Source organism: Microcaecilia unicolor, chromosome 2, assembly GCF_901765095.1.
Source record: "Microcaecilia unicolor chromosome 2, aMicUni1.1, whole genome shotgun sequence".
Classification (NCBI taxonomy): domain Eukaryota; kingdom Metazoa; phylum Chordata; class Amphibia; order Gymnophiona; family Siphonopidae; genus Microcaecilia; species Microcaecilia unicolor.
Window position 1 is genome coordinate 618,954,262 of NC_044032.1, and position 18,113 is coordinate 618,972,374.

The window sequence follows — 18,113 nt, forward strand, 5'->3', positions numbered from 1 at the left end:
AACCAAAGCCTCCAAACAATGCACACATGGGCAGACGCATTCCAACTAAAAACTCAACGCAGAAAAAACACAATGCCTCGTACTCACCTCACAACACAACACAAAAAATTTCTCCACCATTATCACACCATACTGTTCTCTCCCTGTCTTGCAAAACTTGAAAATTCTTGGAGTCACCATTGATCGAAACCTCACTCTTGATACCCATGTGAAAAACACGACAAAAAGATGTTCCACTCCATGTGGAAACTCAAAAGAGTAAAACCATTCTTCCCGAGATACATCTTCTGCACCATGGTACAATCAATGGTAATAAGTCATCTGGACTACTGCAATGCACTATACGCTGGCTGTAAAGAACAGACTATCAAAATACTGCCGCCAGACTCATATTTGGAAAAACTAAATACGAAAGCGCTAAACCCTTAAGAGAGAAACTTTACTGGCTCCCAATTAAGGAACAAATTGCATTCAAGATCTGCACGATTGTACACAAAATCATTCACACAGACGCCCCAATCTACATGCTAGATCTCGTAGACCTACCTCCCAGAAACAATACAAGGTCACCCCGCAACTTTCTCAACCTGCACTTCCCCAGCTGTAAAGGACTAAAATACAAACTGATGCATGCCGCTACCTTCTACATGAGCATGCAGTTATGGAATGCACTACCTACAGACCTGAAGACAATCAACGAAATAACTATCTTCCGCAAATCTCTGAAGACACACTTCTTTAACAAAGCCTACAATGAGAACCGATAACAGATAACCTCACCAATATCCTTCACCAACCCAATCAGTTATGAAAACCCACCCTCTATAACTACCCTATAAACTATGCACAATACTACTGTATCTAAGATCCTGGAATGACAATATTATATAACCATGTAAGCCACTTTGAGCCTGCAAATAGATGGGAAAATGTGGGATACAAATGCAATAAATAATAATAATAATATGTTCATCCTAGATTAACTCACATGCATTTCAAAACCACCTAGGGGCCCTTTTACGAAAACTTAGTCTGTGCTAATGAAATTAATGCATGCTAAATGCTAAGAAGCCCATTTCAGACCTATAGGCGTCTTAGCATGTAGCACGTGCTAAGCTTTAATAAAAGGGCCCCTTAGTTTGATGTTGTCCCCCCCCCCCCCCACCAATATCTCCTTTAACATACATTCAGGACAGGATTAAAATATAGGCATAAGCAAACTAGGCACATGTATGGAACCCAGATGTTTTTTGTTCATTGATAGGGGGGTGATCAAAGTCAAACGCGAGCACTAGAGGCCATTAGCGCTGGACTAGCATCTGTTTGCGCCAGTGCCCCAGGATCAGAGCTGGTAACAACAAGCTCGCCAGTTCTGAATGCTAATAGCATGCAAATGCATGCTAAACAGGAACGTTAGAATTCCTCCCCATTGCTCAGCGGGCAGCGCGCCAAACAAGGGTGCTGCTCCCACTGCAAACCCTATGCCATCTCCATACTCCACAATTCTCAGTCGGGATTCAGACCTCAATTCAGCACCAAAACTGTATGTATGACCTTGTTGGCCAATTTCAAAAGTGAAATCAGCAAGGGCAAGAAAATATTGCTTCTACAATTCGACATGTCAAACGCATTTGACATGGTCGACCACCAAGTCCTGCTAAGTCTTCTGGATAAACTTAGCATCGGAGGCAAGGTACTACAGTGGTTCAAAGGGCTCCAAACATCCAGATCCTACCAGGTCAAATTGAACAATATACTCTTCCCCCCATGGATGGCAGACTGTGGGGTATTGCAAGGCTCACTGATCTCACCCGCAGTATTCAACATAAGGATGATCCCACTGGCAAGGACACTATCAAAGCATGGCTTCAACCCATTCATATACACTGATGATGTATCCATATACATCCCATTTAGTCAACACACGTCGGAAATAAACACCTTAATAACTCAAGGCCTGAATATCTTGGAATCCTGGACCATAGCATTCAAACTCAACAGGGACAAGACTCAATTGTTAGTGCTCACATCCAGTTACTGCAAGGAGGCCTTTTTCAGCATCACCCTCGATGGAACCACCTACCCAAAGTAAACAACCAGAAAATACTAGGAATCACACTAGACTGAAGCCTGTCCTTTGAAGCACAAGTAAAGAATACCATGACCAAAATGTTCCACACACTGTGGAAACTGAGGAGCATCAGAAGCTACTTTCCGAGAGAAGTCTTCCGAATGCTTGTACAAACCCTAACCCTTGCACACGTTGACTATTGTACGTCCATGCTGGCTGCAAAGATTCAATTATTTAAAAAAAACTTCAAATGCCACAAAACATCAATACTCACCTAATCTTCCGAAAATCGCGCTTTGAAAGAGCCAGCCCACAGCTGCAAACCTTGCACTGTCTCCCGGTACATGCAAGGATAACTTTCAAGCTCTGTACACTAGCATACAGAATCATTTTCAGTCTGGCTCCAGAATACACGTCAAACCTAATAAACCTAATAAACCTACTGGTTCTCAATATACACACTGAAGCACAAAGCTATCTCACACTCCACTTCTCCAATTGCTAGGGTTTACGATACAAGACAGTCTACACATCAGCAATAAGAGCTGGAATGCACTCTCTAAAGCACTAAAGAGCCTGGACAATTACCTGATCTTTTGTAAATAACTCAAGGCCTACTTCTTCAAAAAATCCTTCACAAAGCTCCACTTTGAATCAGCTATAAATAATCCTCACTCTTACTCAGTAACGTCCCCTCCACCTCTTATCCGGTCCTGATCTCACGTTACCTTCTGCTAACAGATCCACTGCCCCACCCTGCCACTCTTCCCCTGTCCTTACATGTTTCCTCCTGCCTTACTTTGCCTCCCTTTCCCTCTTCAAGCCACATCGATTCTATGTAAATCAGAATTCCCTATTTTATTGTATTTCTTAGTTCCATGTAAGCAACATTGAAAAAATACTAATTGGAAAATGTAGGATAGAAATGCTGTAAATAAATAAATAAACTATTCTGCTTTCTATGCTAAATGACAGTATCATGCCAACACATACAGCAATTTAGTACCGTGTTTCCCCGAAAATAAGACACTGTCTTATATTAATTTTTGCCCCCAAAAATGCGCTAGGTCTTATTTTCAGGGGCTGTCTTATTTTTCGGGGAAACATCGGGGTTGGATTGGGGTTGGCTCGCCCGCCCTCCGTCACTCCCGGAACTAACCTTAAACGCCTCCTTTCACCTTCGCAGCAAGCAGCAGCAGGGCAGGCCACTCCTTCCTTCCATGTCCCGCCCTCGCCTGACGTAACGTCCGCGAGGGCAGGGCACGGAAGAAAGGAGAGGTCTGCCCTGCTGCTGCTTGCTGCGAAGGTGAAAGGAGGCGTTTAAGGTTAGTTCCGGGAGCGACGGAGGGTGGGTGGAGGGGGGGCCCAGTGACCTTGGGTGGGGGGCGGCCCGGGGGCGGCCTTGTCCGGCTCTCGGCGGCCCTGCTTTCAAACAAAAATTTGCTAGGTCTTACTTTCGGGGGAGGCCTTATATCTACCAATTCAGGAAAACCTCTACTAGGTCTTATTTTCGGGGGATGTCTTACTTTCAGGGAAACAGGGTAGATGTTGATAATCCTAAGATTGATTTAGTTGCAGTTAGAATGTGGAACGCATAAAGATTTGTGCTAAGTAGTTATGTACCTTTTTCCAGCCATGTAAATGAGTTACCCTGAAAGCAACTGCAAATGTAGTAAAAATCATGTGGTGAATTTTCTTGCAGTTTGCAGAGGCAAAATTGAGACCATTGACAATACACAAGTTCTCAAGTGGGGCGTGAATCAGGATCTGAATACAGACTCTAAGGGCCCTAAGCCATGCTGTAGGCGTGCTAGCATTGTAGCGCATGTTAAAAATTAGCACGTGCTAATGCTAGAGACACCATATATTCCTATGGGTGTCTCTAGCGTTAGCACGCAATAATTTTAGCCCACTTTAGTAAACAGGGTCGTTAGTGTTACTTTATAGATCTTAAACCACCCAAATAATAATTGTTCTTTGACTTAGAATCATCTTGGGTCATCCTCTGAAATGCATATAGTTCCAGTGCTTTTTTTGAGGGGGTACTGAGTATCGGCACCTTTTCCATTGTCTGCTAAAATTGGCCCATGGTCCCCAAGTTTTAATGAAAGAGCTCAGGCTCTACACAACAATTCTGCCTTGTCATAGATTCTATGACTGGTTTCAGGGGGCCTGGCTATTGTGGGATGGGTCCTTCAGTGATCATCCCAACCCTGAAGGGTGGCCTGGCATTTGAGTGCAGGCACTTTTTTTGCTAGAAAAAAACGCACTGCATAGGTCAATATACAAAAAGACTTATGCAGTTGGCAGTGGGTGCCAGATGCATAAGTCTTTTGATATTAAAATATGTGGCTGCGCAATTACTTACTTTTGGCCATATAAATTGCTATATGGTCTAAAGTTAGACATTTTACTTTGGATAGAATTTGGGTCAAACTATGGTCAAAGGAAATTTGTATGGAGTGAAATTCAACTGCTGTCTTTATGACATATGCAAGTTCTATGTGGATTTTCAGTGGCACCACTAGTATGAGTATGTTGACCACCACTAGAAATCTGCATAACTTTAAACCAGTTTCTGATCCATTTAAAGTTAATCTGTCAGTGGACTGCTGAAGGTTTACCTCAAACTTGGCTTATTTTTTTCTGTAGAGTTTGGTTTGAAGAATATTTTTTCTGTAAATTTCTAGATATAGTGCCAGTGCAATTTTTTATACTTTCTCTCTCTCTACAGCAGTGAAGGCCTAGTAGAGTAATCCCTTTGCCCAACTATTTTGATGGCTTTCTTAATACATTTTATTTTTGGTAGACTAACAGAATATTATTTTTTCTACCCTCTGTAACACTGATAGTCCACTTGTAGAATCTTAAATACTTTTATAGAATGCTACTGTGGTATGTGTAGCCCTACAGTTGTGAAATACAAGCTTTTCAGACTTCAGGCCCTTGGATTGATTCACAATAAAGTTTGCTGTAAATTCTTTTACCTCCCAGACCTAAAAGTGCTGTCATCTGCCTCATACTGAACAGCTCAGATTATTGTAACTGTGACACATCACTACCCACAGTCATGCTTTGTAGTGACCAGTAGCGAGGTATTAGGCTGCTCAGCCCTGTGGGGCCCTGCCAGAAGGGTGCGGGTCCCCATTACAATTTCATCAGAGTATAGCAGCAAGACTCCTCAGGCTCACAGGAAGAAAGAGCTATGACCATATCAATCCCACTCTTAAAATCTCCATCGATTCCCAATAAATAATCTTTAGAATTCAATTTAAGATCCTACTTCTGGTATGCACAGTTTTATGTGTTTTATCTCTTTAATCTGTGTTTTATATCTTTAATCTCATGACACCTTCATGCTCCACTCGTGCTATGCATTTCCAGTATGAGAAGTAGTTAGCCCTCCCTTCCTCTACCACTTTAGAATCCACCAGAGGCTTTTCGGTGCTTTTTTAATTTTTAAATGTTTTTTTTTTCATTGATCTGGGCTATTTTCCAAGTCAACACTGCTTTTAACATCATGGTAACCCCACTTTGTGTGTATTTAATTTGTTTATTTTGCAGAGTTTGAAGCTTGCCTATTAATACACTTTATTTGGCAGAAGCATAGAGTTAATTATCTCCAGTTATATCAGTTAATGTTTTCTTACTTTGGCCTCCAGTACTGAAACTTCCTCCCTTCCAATATAAGAAGTGAATTAAACCAGTTTCAGTTTAAAGCTGCCTCAAAAATACACCTCTTTTCCCTAGCCTATAGAAACTCTTGGGTGAGTGGGTCTCCAATGGATAAACTCTGAAGACACAATCAACTTCTGTCCTTCTTTCCCCTATTCTCCTCCTACCCTTTCTTCCCCCTCCTCCACTGCCCTTATGTTTCTGGTATATTGATCTAATTTGTTCAATGTTTCTTTTCTTAAAAACATTATAACTTGCAAACTGCTTTGCTCTATCTTTGGCAAAGGTCAGAAAGACTTTATATCAAATAGCAAAATAAAATAAACTGAACTAACTTTGTGTTCTGGCCAGCATGGTTTCAGGTCTGTTGACATTTTTTTTCTATTTTTCTCAGCTCTTCTTTGAGAAATGTATCAACTGGATCATCAAGACCATCCAAAGTCTGCCTGGTGTGTGGCGATGAAGCCTCAGGTTGTCATTATGGGGTGGTTACGTGTGGCAGTTGCAAAGTTTTCTTCAAAAGAGCAGTAGAAGGTAATTATATAAAATTTCCTGTTTATATTCACAGATGAGTATTTTTTTCTGAAAGAAAACATGCACAACATTGAAGAAAAATGTTCACTAGAGTGTCTTACCATTGCTTCTGTTGTTTGCATATTCTGTATGAGTCCAGATGCTCATCAGTAGCCATATAAAAATAGCTTTTAGTGTGACACTCCTCAGCAGGTTTTTTTTTTCTATTCTTTAGTAAGCTGTAAAGTTTTATAACCATTCTGTTGTATCATTTAACAGGCCTTATTTGTTGTCTGTTACTTCCCACCACACTCTAGTCACAAAATCTCAGGAGCGAGCAGTTTGGTCTCCCCCACTTAACTTAGAACACTCTCCAGTTGCAATGCAAGATCAGTTCAAATTAACATGATCTGTTGTTGTTTTTTGTTGTTGTTGTTGTTGTTTGGAAAGCCTGAGGCTTTTCAGTATTTTTTTTTTTTGTTTTATATTTTTTTTAGGAAGCTTGAGGCTTTTTATTTTGTATTTTATTTTTTTTTTTTTTGGGGGGGGTGGGAGAGGGTTATATTTATCTTCCCAGTCAACACCACTTTAACATCGTGGTAACCTACTTTGTGTCTATTTAATTTTGTTTCCTTTTGCACAGCCTGAGGCAAGGCTTGCCTGTTAATATATTGTGCTCCTTATTTGGCAGTGGCATAGAGTTCAGTTAATTGTTGTCTAATTTTCTGTTCAAATGTTCATGCTGCAGAAATACAAGCTCCAAGTGACTGTGCCTGTCCAATGGAATCCAAACTTTCAGAGTTGGCTCACCAGGTGCCATACTTCGCCGTGCTGCAAATGTAATTTGCATGCTTAGTTATTAGGCCATATTTAAATACAATTATGTAACGTTGGCAAAGGCTCATCTATCACCTCAGGCTGCTTTCAAATACAGTGAATGTTACTTGTGTGTAATAACACACCTCTTTTCATCATCATATGAGGGATGCAAGATGGTCTGTTCATCCATCTTCATTCCAAGTCTCCTTTACAAGAAATACTTGAAATTTCAGTTTGATTATCTTAAAAATAGTGATACTGAAAAAATAAACCATACAATACTACTGTAACATATAACATAGTAACATAGTAGATGGAGGCAGAAAAAGACCTGCATGATCCATCCAGTCTGCCCAACAAGATAAACTCATATGTGCTACTTTTACTGTAGATCAATGTTTTTCAACAGTTGTGCCACGGCTGCTCCCCAGGTGTACCGCAGGAGATTTCTGTCACTCCTGTCCCATCCTCGGCCAGTGACCCAACATTATAAGATTTCTTCTGTAGCAGCAGTCAGCGACAGCGGGCAGTGATTCAGACAGCCTGCTCGTACCAATTCTCAAGTGTTCTCCCTGCCTGAACTTCCTTCTTCCTCATAGGTGGGAAGTGTCAGAGGGAGGGTTCGGGTTGGCATGAGCAGGCAGTCTGAATCGCTAAGGCTAAGTTTGTGTACCCAGATACCGTGAGGAAGTTAATGGAACCTTCTTACTAAATCTCAGTGATGATCCTTGGTCTGCTGCCACCCGGGGCGGATCGCCGCTGCGCACCCCCCCCCCAGTGCATCACCCAAGCCCCCCCCCCCCCCCCCGAGTGCATTTTTACCTGCAGGGAGCAGCCGCGCGGCTGTCGGCTCCGCTGGTTCCCTGCTCCCTCTGCCCCGGAACAAGAAATAACTGTTCTGGGGCAGAGGGAACAGGGAACCAGCAGAGCTGACAACCACGCAGCTGCTCTCTGCACCCCTCCAGCAGCGTGCACCCAGGGTGGACTGCCCCCACCGCTCTGCCTTCGGTATGCCACTGCGTTGATGTGATTCGAGGACAGTCAGTCGTGGATTTTGCTCGTGGTCCAAGGTCATAGGCTCCAATTGCAACTTGGACAATCCTGCAAGTGTCAGACCTTCTATTTTCAGGTCTTCCCTTCCGTTTCCTCTATAACCTTGGTAGAGACCTGTCCCGTAAGGAGTAAGGATCCTATCCTCTGATTTGGCATGTTTTCCACCCTTTGCAGTATAGTGGTTTCTTTGTCTGGCCTGCTTTCCGATTCGGTTGGGGAGATGTGCTACATTTGATTAGCGGCTAGGGTTCTTGTATCTTTTTCTGCATCATTCTGAGGCCTGTCCCACTATGATTTCACTTTGCTACCTTCATTAGGATGATGGGGGCTCCTCTCCTCTTTCTATATGAAATGCAGACTCAACTTACAGGAACACTGTAATATTACAGGAGTCTTCAAATACATTCAAGATATTTCCACATCTATTGCCTTCGTATATACATTGCTTTCTTAACTGGGAGCAGTCAGTGTCCGTAAACCAGATATATGCCCCAGCACTTTTTGATATATAGTATCTGCTTTACAGAGGCCGCTTTCTCCTTGCTCTGAGTGCTGGAAACTGCTCTCCTAATGTACAAAGGAGCAGAGGACTTGAAGTAGGCGAAGAGCTCAGAAGGCAGCACACATTCAAATAACAAGTGTGGTAAATTTAAAACGAATCGGAGAAAATTTTTCTTCACCCAACGTGTAATTAGACTCTGGAATTCGTTGCCGGAGAACGTGGTACGGGCGGTTAGCTTGACGGAGTTTAAAAAGGGGTTAGATAGATTCCTAAAGGACAAGTCCATAGACCGCTATTAAATGGACTTGGAAAAATTCCGCATTTTTAGGTATAACTTGTCTGGAATGTTTTTACGTTTGGGGAGCGTGCCAGGTGCCCTTGACCTGGATTGGCCACTGTCGGTGACAGGATGCTGGGCTAGATGGACCTTTGGTCTTTCCCAGTATGGCACTACTTATGTACTTATGTACTTATAATACAGTTAGTGATGTCATTCACTAGTATCTACTTTACAGAGGCCGCTTTCTCCCTGTTCTGAGTGCTGGAAACTGCTCTCCTAATGTACAAAGGAGCAGAGGACTTGAAGCCAGGTGAAGAGCTCACAAGGCAGCACACATTCAAATTTATTTAATATACTCCTAGACTGCGCTACAGATTTAGAATAAGTTGCCCAAAATGATTTACAATAGAAAACTTAGGACCATTCTGTAAACAGCCAAAATTCATAATGTATATAAGGTTCTTTAATATAAGTTTCTCCAGTTTTACCTCTTTTTACTTACCATCTCATAGCATTCCAAGGTGACATATGCTGTCATTAATCCAGAGGGCTGTAGGAAAATCTCTTGAGATGCATGCCTCAGTGATACGCCTTTTGCTCATAGGAGTCAATCAGCTTCCTTTCCAGGAATGGGTATATAAAAGTGAGAGTTTTTGATGATGTGATTGCTTTATTTTCTTATTGTTTCTCCTGGGTTAACTCATTTTTTATGTCTTATGTTGAGCATATATGAGGTTTTTTCACAAACTTGATATTAGCTATAATAGGGAATTATATATATATATATATATATGTTTGGGTTGGTTTATCTGTATGTCTATTAATGCATAAATGATCACTCAACTAAATTAGATACCTTTTGCTCAAAGAACTGTTAAAGAAAGCACTCTAATTGCTGCTTTAATCATAATTCTAAATAAACACCTAAATAAACACCGAAGCCTTAACTACCCAGAGGGAAGATCTACACTTTTACAAAAACTTCTATATGGGGTTAACTATCACAGGATTTTATTAGACTGAAAAAGCAGTAGTGGGAAACAACTCCCAATAAATGGAGAAAAAACTACTACTGAAAAAAAAACAGTCTCTGTACTACTGAAGCTAGCAAACTTATAGTGAATTCTTAACCCAGTCCCAAACTAAAGTTCACATATTCATAGTTCCATTGAACACAGCTACTACTACTACTTAACATTTCTAGAGCGCTACTAGGGTTGCGCAGCGCTGTACAAATTAACAAAGAAGGACGGTCCCTGCTCGAAGGAGCTTACAATCTACAAGACGAAATGTCAAGTTGGGGTAGTCTAGCTTTCCTGAGTAGAGGTGTAGTGGTTAGGTGCCGAAGGCGACATTGAAGAGGTAGGTTTTGAGCAAGGATTTGAAGATGGGCAGGGAGGGGGCCTGGCGTATGGGTTCAGGGAGTTTGTTCCTAGCATGGGGTGAGGCGAGGCAGAAAGGGCGGAGCCTGGAGTTGGCTGAAGCAAGACTGTATCTTAAAACCACTTAACTTTGTAAAACTGTGTTGCTCCAATGATGAAAAAAGGGTGCTTCCAAATGCTTCCAACTGTTTGCCACTTGACAGGTAAAGTTCAAAAACCCCAACAAAGGGCCCCCTTCTTTCGCCTGGCTTCTTCAGGAGGAGGGACAAAATACCAACAATGCATTTGCTTCAAGATGGTGAAGAGTCGACTTAAAGACACTAACTGATTTAAGCAGATAGTGCAAATGTTACCGTGCATTAAAGATTACTGTTCACCCACACTAATGTTTAATGAAGCATTAAAACAGCCAGCACAATAGAAATCCAGTGCTATCTGCTTAACCCCTAAATGGGCAGTGCATGGGCATTACCACTGCAGAGCAGAGTGGCCAGCAGTGATAGCTAGCACATGGGTCCTGACCACACACTAGCTGTCACACCTGCCAATAGCACTGCTACAAATACCACCTCCTAAATATGAGGCTGTAGTTGCAGAAGAGCTATTGTCAGTCCCAGGGGCATAGCGAAACCTGACATTTGGGGGGGGGGGGTGCAGAATTAACAGGAGAGGGAGCACTAAGCATATAGGTGTGAGCAGTGCTTGGTATATTCCTAAATAATGCCTTAGAGTGCACTTGATAATGGATTTCTAAGTAACAACTCTGTCCTGCACCAACATAAACAGTATACACACTTATGGAAACTTTGGAAGCACTGACATTTTTTAAATGAAGTTGCATTATCCCATAACTTAAACTTTACCATTATAGTAGACTTGAGTCTCTGGTCAGCCTCTCAACACACATCACAGTATCCTGGAAAATACTGAAGTGGCACATATCCCTCAACTTTCATTTATAAATATTAATAAAATAAGTCTTTTTGGCCTTCCGCTAGTTCTACTGCTTTCTTTCCTTTCTGATTTTGACATGAACCAGTTCAAGTCCCTGGAGTTCCTGGCAGTGTTCCTTCCACCCCCTTCTCCTTAGGAAGGAGCAGATAAAGGATTCTCTGCCACATTAGTTTGTGAAGTAACACTAAATCCTGCAAAGAAGCTTCTCAGAGCCTATATAATAGCAAGCGTATCACCAATTCTGAACACACAAATATCAGTAACTGTACCTTTAAAAAAGGCAGCAGTGAATATACAGAAACCACAATATGTTTCCTATTGGAAAAGCCAGACAAGTCAGACTCCTTTGGATCCATTCACAAATTACATGCCAGTAGAATCTCTCACCTTGATCACTCACACAACACAGACATCAATATGGTCTGTGCCAGAGCCGGTGATGGGAGGCGGGACTGGTGGTTGGGAGGCAGGAAATACTGCTGAGCATTCTTGTATGGTCTATGCCCTGAAAAAGGCAGGTACAAATCAAGGTAAGGATACACATATGAGTTTATCTTGTTGGGCAGACTGGATGGACTGTGCAGGTCTTTTTCTGCCGTCATCTACTATGTATATGTTACTATGTTACTCACCAATTACAGAACAAAGGGCCAAAATTAGAAAAGGAAACACTGAGAAACCACATTCTCTGTAAGCAGTACAGGATAAGAGAAATAGAAATAAAAAAAGGGAGCAAAATACAAGATCACTTTCTACCCCAGAATAAAACCCACACATAAATTATCTGGATACCCAAGAAAAGTTAAAAACTTGTGAGACAACAATGAGCTGTATTTTCAAAGCACTTAGGCTAAGAAAGTTAGTTACACAAGGGCTTTCTAACCGCAAGAACATATCAAGTGAAATAAAAAACAAACATATCGTCACCGTGGAAACCAGGCTACGGAGTACCGCAGGGATCACCACTATCACCGATCCTTTTCAACCTCATGATGACTCCACTAGCCAAGACCTTATCCACTCAAGGCCTTAACCCATTCATCTACGCTGATGACGTTACATTATATATCACATACAAACATGATCTGGAGGAAATCACCAACGAAATCAAGCTAAGCTTAAACATCATGAACTCATGGGCAAATGCATTCCAACTAAAACTCAATACAGAAAAAACACACTGTCTCATCATCTCATCCCAATACATACAAACCCACAAACATTAACACCCCAGGATACACCCTCCCTACCTCAGACAACCTGAAAATTCTCAGAGTAACAATCGACTGTAACCTATCACTAGAGACCCAAGCGAAATCCACCATAAAGAAAATGTTTTTCTCAATAGTAGTCTCTGTTACTTTTCTATTCTAGGATTCCCCCATATTGAGGTCTGTAATGTCTTTGTCTTGTATACCGATTGGTAATTAAAACTTTACTATATTGGATTTGCTTAGTATTAGAACATTTCTATTCAAGTTTGTTCTTGATGTATAATAATATTTAATAAATAACAGCACAGAGAGGGTCCAAAGTACGGAACAAAGTCCAAATATCAAAAAAAGCACCAAGAGCCTTCAAAGTTGGGACACAATTCCTTTAATCATGTTATTAAACCGTCAATCTTCCATAAATGATCCAACACAGGCCATGTTTCGGCGCTCAGCACCTGCATCAGGGGTCTGTTTCAAACATAGACAAACATAGCTGATTTAACATGGCGAATAACAGTGTGTTCTGTAGTGCATAGGAGCCAACTTTTCAAAATGATTGGAGGTGCTGAATTTTTTTCCTTTTTACAAGTGGTGCATTCCCCCCTCCCCTGTAGTGAATTAATAGTAAATCCTAAATTAAATAATAATGAAATAATAACTTGTATGAAAAAAATAAATAACATTTGTAAAGGGTGAACATGCACGTGTACTATTCTTTATAAAATACATAGATGTGCCTAGTGGGTACATCAACACTTTCAAGGGGTTAATTGACCCAAGAAGAAAACAAAATTTATGACATTCTTCAACACTGAGAGTTTTATCTAACTAACAATGAAAAAATATTTAAATATTATCAATAAAGTGCATTTTGTTTCCAAATAATGTGAATGAATCATTCTAAACTGTATAGAAGTGATGAGCATTGTATAAATAGTCGTAAAGACTCACCAAATGTGTTATAGCATCTGATAAAATCAATGTGCAGTGACGGGACTTTCTCCTTTGAAAATGCGGCAAAAAATGGGAAAGAATATAAAATATATGATAAAGTAAAACTTACCCTTACAAATATATTAAGAGCAAAAAATAGTCCCTTTACAGTGGAATCATTAGAGCAAACAGTGATGCCTCGGCTTAGGCCACTATAAGTATTAAAAAGCTTATTGACTTTAATGATGACATCTTGTGTTACATGTGTTTTCGCTCTTGAGGAAATGTCAGATTGCAACCAAGACGTCTTATGTATATCTGTGATGAGTAAATCATAGTAATGAAACTTGATAATGAAACTTGAAAGCTGCCAAGATCAGCTCTGTTAGAGTATCCTTCTAGTATCCTTTCTCGCCGCAAGCATTCACCACCACATACAATGTTATTTTACCTCCTGACGGAGGTAGCACATTTTTTTAACATAAGAAAGTTAATCGTTGATTTTTATTACAACTAGAGAATCATTTCTCAGTATCCATGTCAATTAAAATGGTTCATACTATCTACAGTATGCTATCATGACAGTGGTGTCTATAAATGTTCTAACTTGGCATTCTTCTGTAAGTTAACAACAAATCAGTGGTTAATTTTGGCGCGATTTTTTAAAAACAATGACTGACACAATGTATACTGTATTGCCTTTAGAAAGATATATATTTTTTTAGCCGAACTTACTTTAGCAGCTGTTTCTTCAAATAGCAATTGATGTAATATAGACTAGTACTTTTATAAGCTAAGCATTATTTCTCAATCTGCACTTCCCCAGCTGCAAAGGATTAAAATACAAGTTGATACACGCCACCACCTTCTCTTACATGAGCACGCAATTGTGGAATGCAATACCTACAGCCCTGAAAGCTATTGATGAAAGAACTAACTTCCGCAAATCTCTGAAGACACATCTATTCAACAAGGCTTACAAAGAGAACCCATAGCCTCATAAATTACCTCACCAACTCACCCAAACATTACAGTCCACCTATTCCTTGCCTAACACCTTCCTTTTCTCTTCCCTCTCCTAATCTTTGAACATTAATAATTGTATCTGTTATCATGGAATGATTATGTCATAACCAAACTCTGTAAGCCACATTGAGCCTGCAAAAAGGTGGGAAAATGTGGAATACAAATGCAATAAATAAATAAATTCCAAACCACTAGACAAAGAGATTGTTCATTTAAATATGGACGGTTGTTCTTAATAATGTAATACAAACAGTTAACTTTGGCGGCTTTCCTTCAACTAACTCCAGTGGCTTTCCCTTCACCAAGAGTTTAAAAGAATGTTTTAACTTCTGTGGCTTTCCTTTAACCAATTCTGGTGGCTTTCACTTTATCAATTTTTTAACTAAATGTTTTTACTTTATGTGAAGTTAAAAATCAAATAAGAATGTTTTTATTCTTTCATTTTCAAAGGAGAAAGTCCCATCTCTGCACATTGATTTTATCAGATGCTATAACACATTTGGGGCCCTGTTTACTAAACCATGTAATAGGCGCGTTAGTGTCCTTAACATGCGTTAACCGTGTATGAGTCTACAATATCCCTATAGGCGCTGAAATGGTTAGCATGCGTGCTAATTGTTGGTGCGTTAAAAATGCTAATGTGCCTTAGTAAACAGGGCCCTTGGTGAGTCTTTTTGACTATTTATACAATGCTCGTCACTTCTATACAGTTTAGAATGATTCATTCATGTTATTTTGATGCAAAATTAATTTTATTCATAATATTTAAATATGGGTTCATTATTAGTAAGATAAAACTCTCTTAGTGTTGAAGAATGTCTTTAAAAAAAACTTTTTTCTTCTTGGGTCAATTAACCCCTTGAAAGTATTGATGTATCCCACTAGGCACATCTATGTATTTAAAGAATAATACACATACAATGTTCACCCTTTATATATGTTATTCATTTTTTTTTCACACAAGTTATTTCACTTGGGATTTACTATTAATTCACTATAGAACACACTGTTATTCACCATGTTAAATCAGTTATGTTTGTCTATGTTTGATACCGAGCCCTGATGCAGGCCGTGTCGGGTCATTTATGGAAGATTGACGGTTTAATAACATGATTAAAGGAATTGTGTCTCATCTTTGAATGCTCTTGGTGTTTTTGTTATTAATAATATTTAATAAACATGTAAAGATAAAAAAATAGTAAAAAAATAAAAGCATACATAGTACCATACTTCTATGTCTGAGTGCTTTGAAATTGAACCCCTACATCAACCGGCTCATCTTTATCAACATGTTAATTCATGTCTTCAAAGAAATGAAGCAGATTGGTGAGGCAAGACTTCCCTTGGATGAACCCATGCTGACTGTCCCATTAAACCATGTTTATATCTATGTGTTCCTAATTTTGTTCTTTATAATAGTTTCCACTGTTTTGCCTGGCAGTGACATCAGGCTTACCAGTCTGCACAGCAGTGTTGGACGTCCAAATCCTGCCTTTCCAAAATTTGGATTTGGACATTTCAAGCACATGGACATCCATTTGGACATTTTAGGATACCCATATGCTTCTAAAATTAGTGCCATAAGCATCAATGTGTCTATAAAATGCTAGTGTAAGCAGAAATTGTGCCTACCTTGCAGGTGCAGACGTTATACCTGCTATTAAGCAGGTATTATGTTCTCTCCTAGTTTATTCAAGTACGCATATAGATTAGTGTATTTTATAATCTGTATGCATATTTGCAAACTTGCCCACAGTCCTGCCAGTGACATACGCTCCATCACATCATCGTGTTTACTTTCACAGGAGTCACTATTTTATAAGAGACCATTTATGTGTGTATTTGATCATATACATATGAAAGTGACATTATAAAATTATCTCAGAGGCTACCTGTTAGGTGCATATTCTGTAAAGTAGTTTCCAACTTCCCTCTATAGAATACTAACGTAAGTGGTATATATATGCATATGTATATTGCATAGAGCTGGTGTACTTAAGTACAGGTGATATGTGTTTAACTTATTATATTGTATGTTAACTGTGTAAGTGTGCATCCCACCCACATTCACTCTGCCCAGAGTCCATCCATTTACAGACCCACTCATAAAATATGCACCATGTAATTTTTGTGGTATTTACAAAATAGCAGGTAGGCACACTGTCCCCTGCACTATTCAATGTACGGCTCCAAGCTCTGGGATTGGTGTTAGGTTAAAGATACTATTTTTTGTTTATGCTGATGACATTGCCTTGCTTCTAATGATAAAGGGGAATTGAAGCAACACATTTAAAGAGTTGGGAAATTGTGTACAGGTTATTGAGGACTGGATTTTAAATCATAGATGCAAATCTAGAAAAAAAAACAATTCCTTTGCTAGGTTTGTTTCATTCTTCTAAGTTTCCCCTGCATTTTTTTCTTGGAATAAATACATTTTCGTTTGACTTCTGCTCTAGAGGTTTGGGTGTGGAGATGTAGCTTATTAACATTTTCCAATCATTTCAAATCTATAACTAAGAAATTGTTTCATGCATTAAAGAAACTTAGAACAATTCAAAACTATTTTGATTCTGATAAATTTAGATTGCAGATTCAGGCTCTAACCTTATCCAGATTAGATTATTGTAACATTATCTACAGTGGTTTTTCAAAGGCACTTGGAAAACGATTGAAACTTATTCAAAATACAGCGGCACGGCTGATTTTCTTTTTTTCAGCCTGCAGATTTACACCAGCCATCCTTTGCTTGTACTGGCGCGGTTGAGGCCAGGGCTAAGTTTAAACTGTTTACAATTATGTTTAAGATCATTTACGATGTTGCACCATTTTACATTTATGAGCTTGTGCAGCTCTTACATTGGTAACCCTACTGATAATAGGAAAACCCGCAATCGCATGCTGCTGAATTTCCAAGCAGTTCATTCAGTAAGATCTAAGAAGTTGTTCAGTTCTTCTTTTCACTATCAAACTGTTTCATCATGGAATTCTCTACCTGTACGCTTAGGAATTACCAAGTATTTCATAGAGTTCTTAAAATGTTTTTGTTTCATGAATATCTGGGTAATCAAGTGCTTTTATGACATATTTCTCATAATTGTGATTATGTCTGTTTTAAGCATGATAGAATGTACTTCCTGAGGTTATGTCGCGGTGCTCTTGATGTGTGATCTGCAATGAACTGAACATTGGTATTTGTGACAGAACCTAACATGTACACATATATGCTAGTATTTTGAATATGTATACACATAACTGGCACGTAAATGTTAGTGCCTATCTTATAGAATTATCCCCTTTGTGTGGCTGTAATATAAAAAAAATATATTTGTGTGGTCGGCACCCTTCTGCCAGCCACATAAGTGCTTTTTAAATACTGGTATTGTAATATTTGTTATCTTTCCCTAAGGTCCCACACAATATATAGCACAAATAAACACACAGCTCTCATAAACAGTACAATACATTGAGAAAGATACCATAAGACATCCAGTGCAAACATAACAAAAGGTGTGAAAGTGTGAATTTAAAACATGGCCACTTTTATATACAGTGAAGAAGACAATTATGGTCATCAAAACAATATGGTAGGAGGGCACCTGAGGTCTGGGAGGATGTATGCTTTAACTCCAGTCCTGTGGAGGAGTCAAAGTAATTTTTTTCCTTCTTATCTGATCTTTTGTTATCATTTATT

General features: G+C 39.5%; 1 protein-coding gene across 1 annotated transcript in view; it reads left to right on the forward strand.

Moving 5' to 3' along the window:
- NR3C2 (nuclear receptor subfamily 3 group C member 2) overlaps positions 1–18,113 on the forward strand; it is a 582,332-nt gene that overhangs the window by 299,384 nt on the left and 264,835 nt on the right. The window contains 1 exon segment of the mRNA XM_030191661.1: positions 6,141–6,280. Within this exon segment, the coding sequence (XP_030047521.1) occupies positions 6,141–6,280 (140 nt within the window).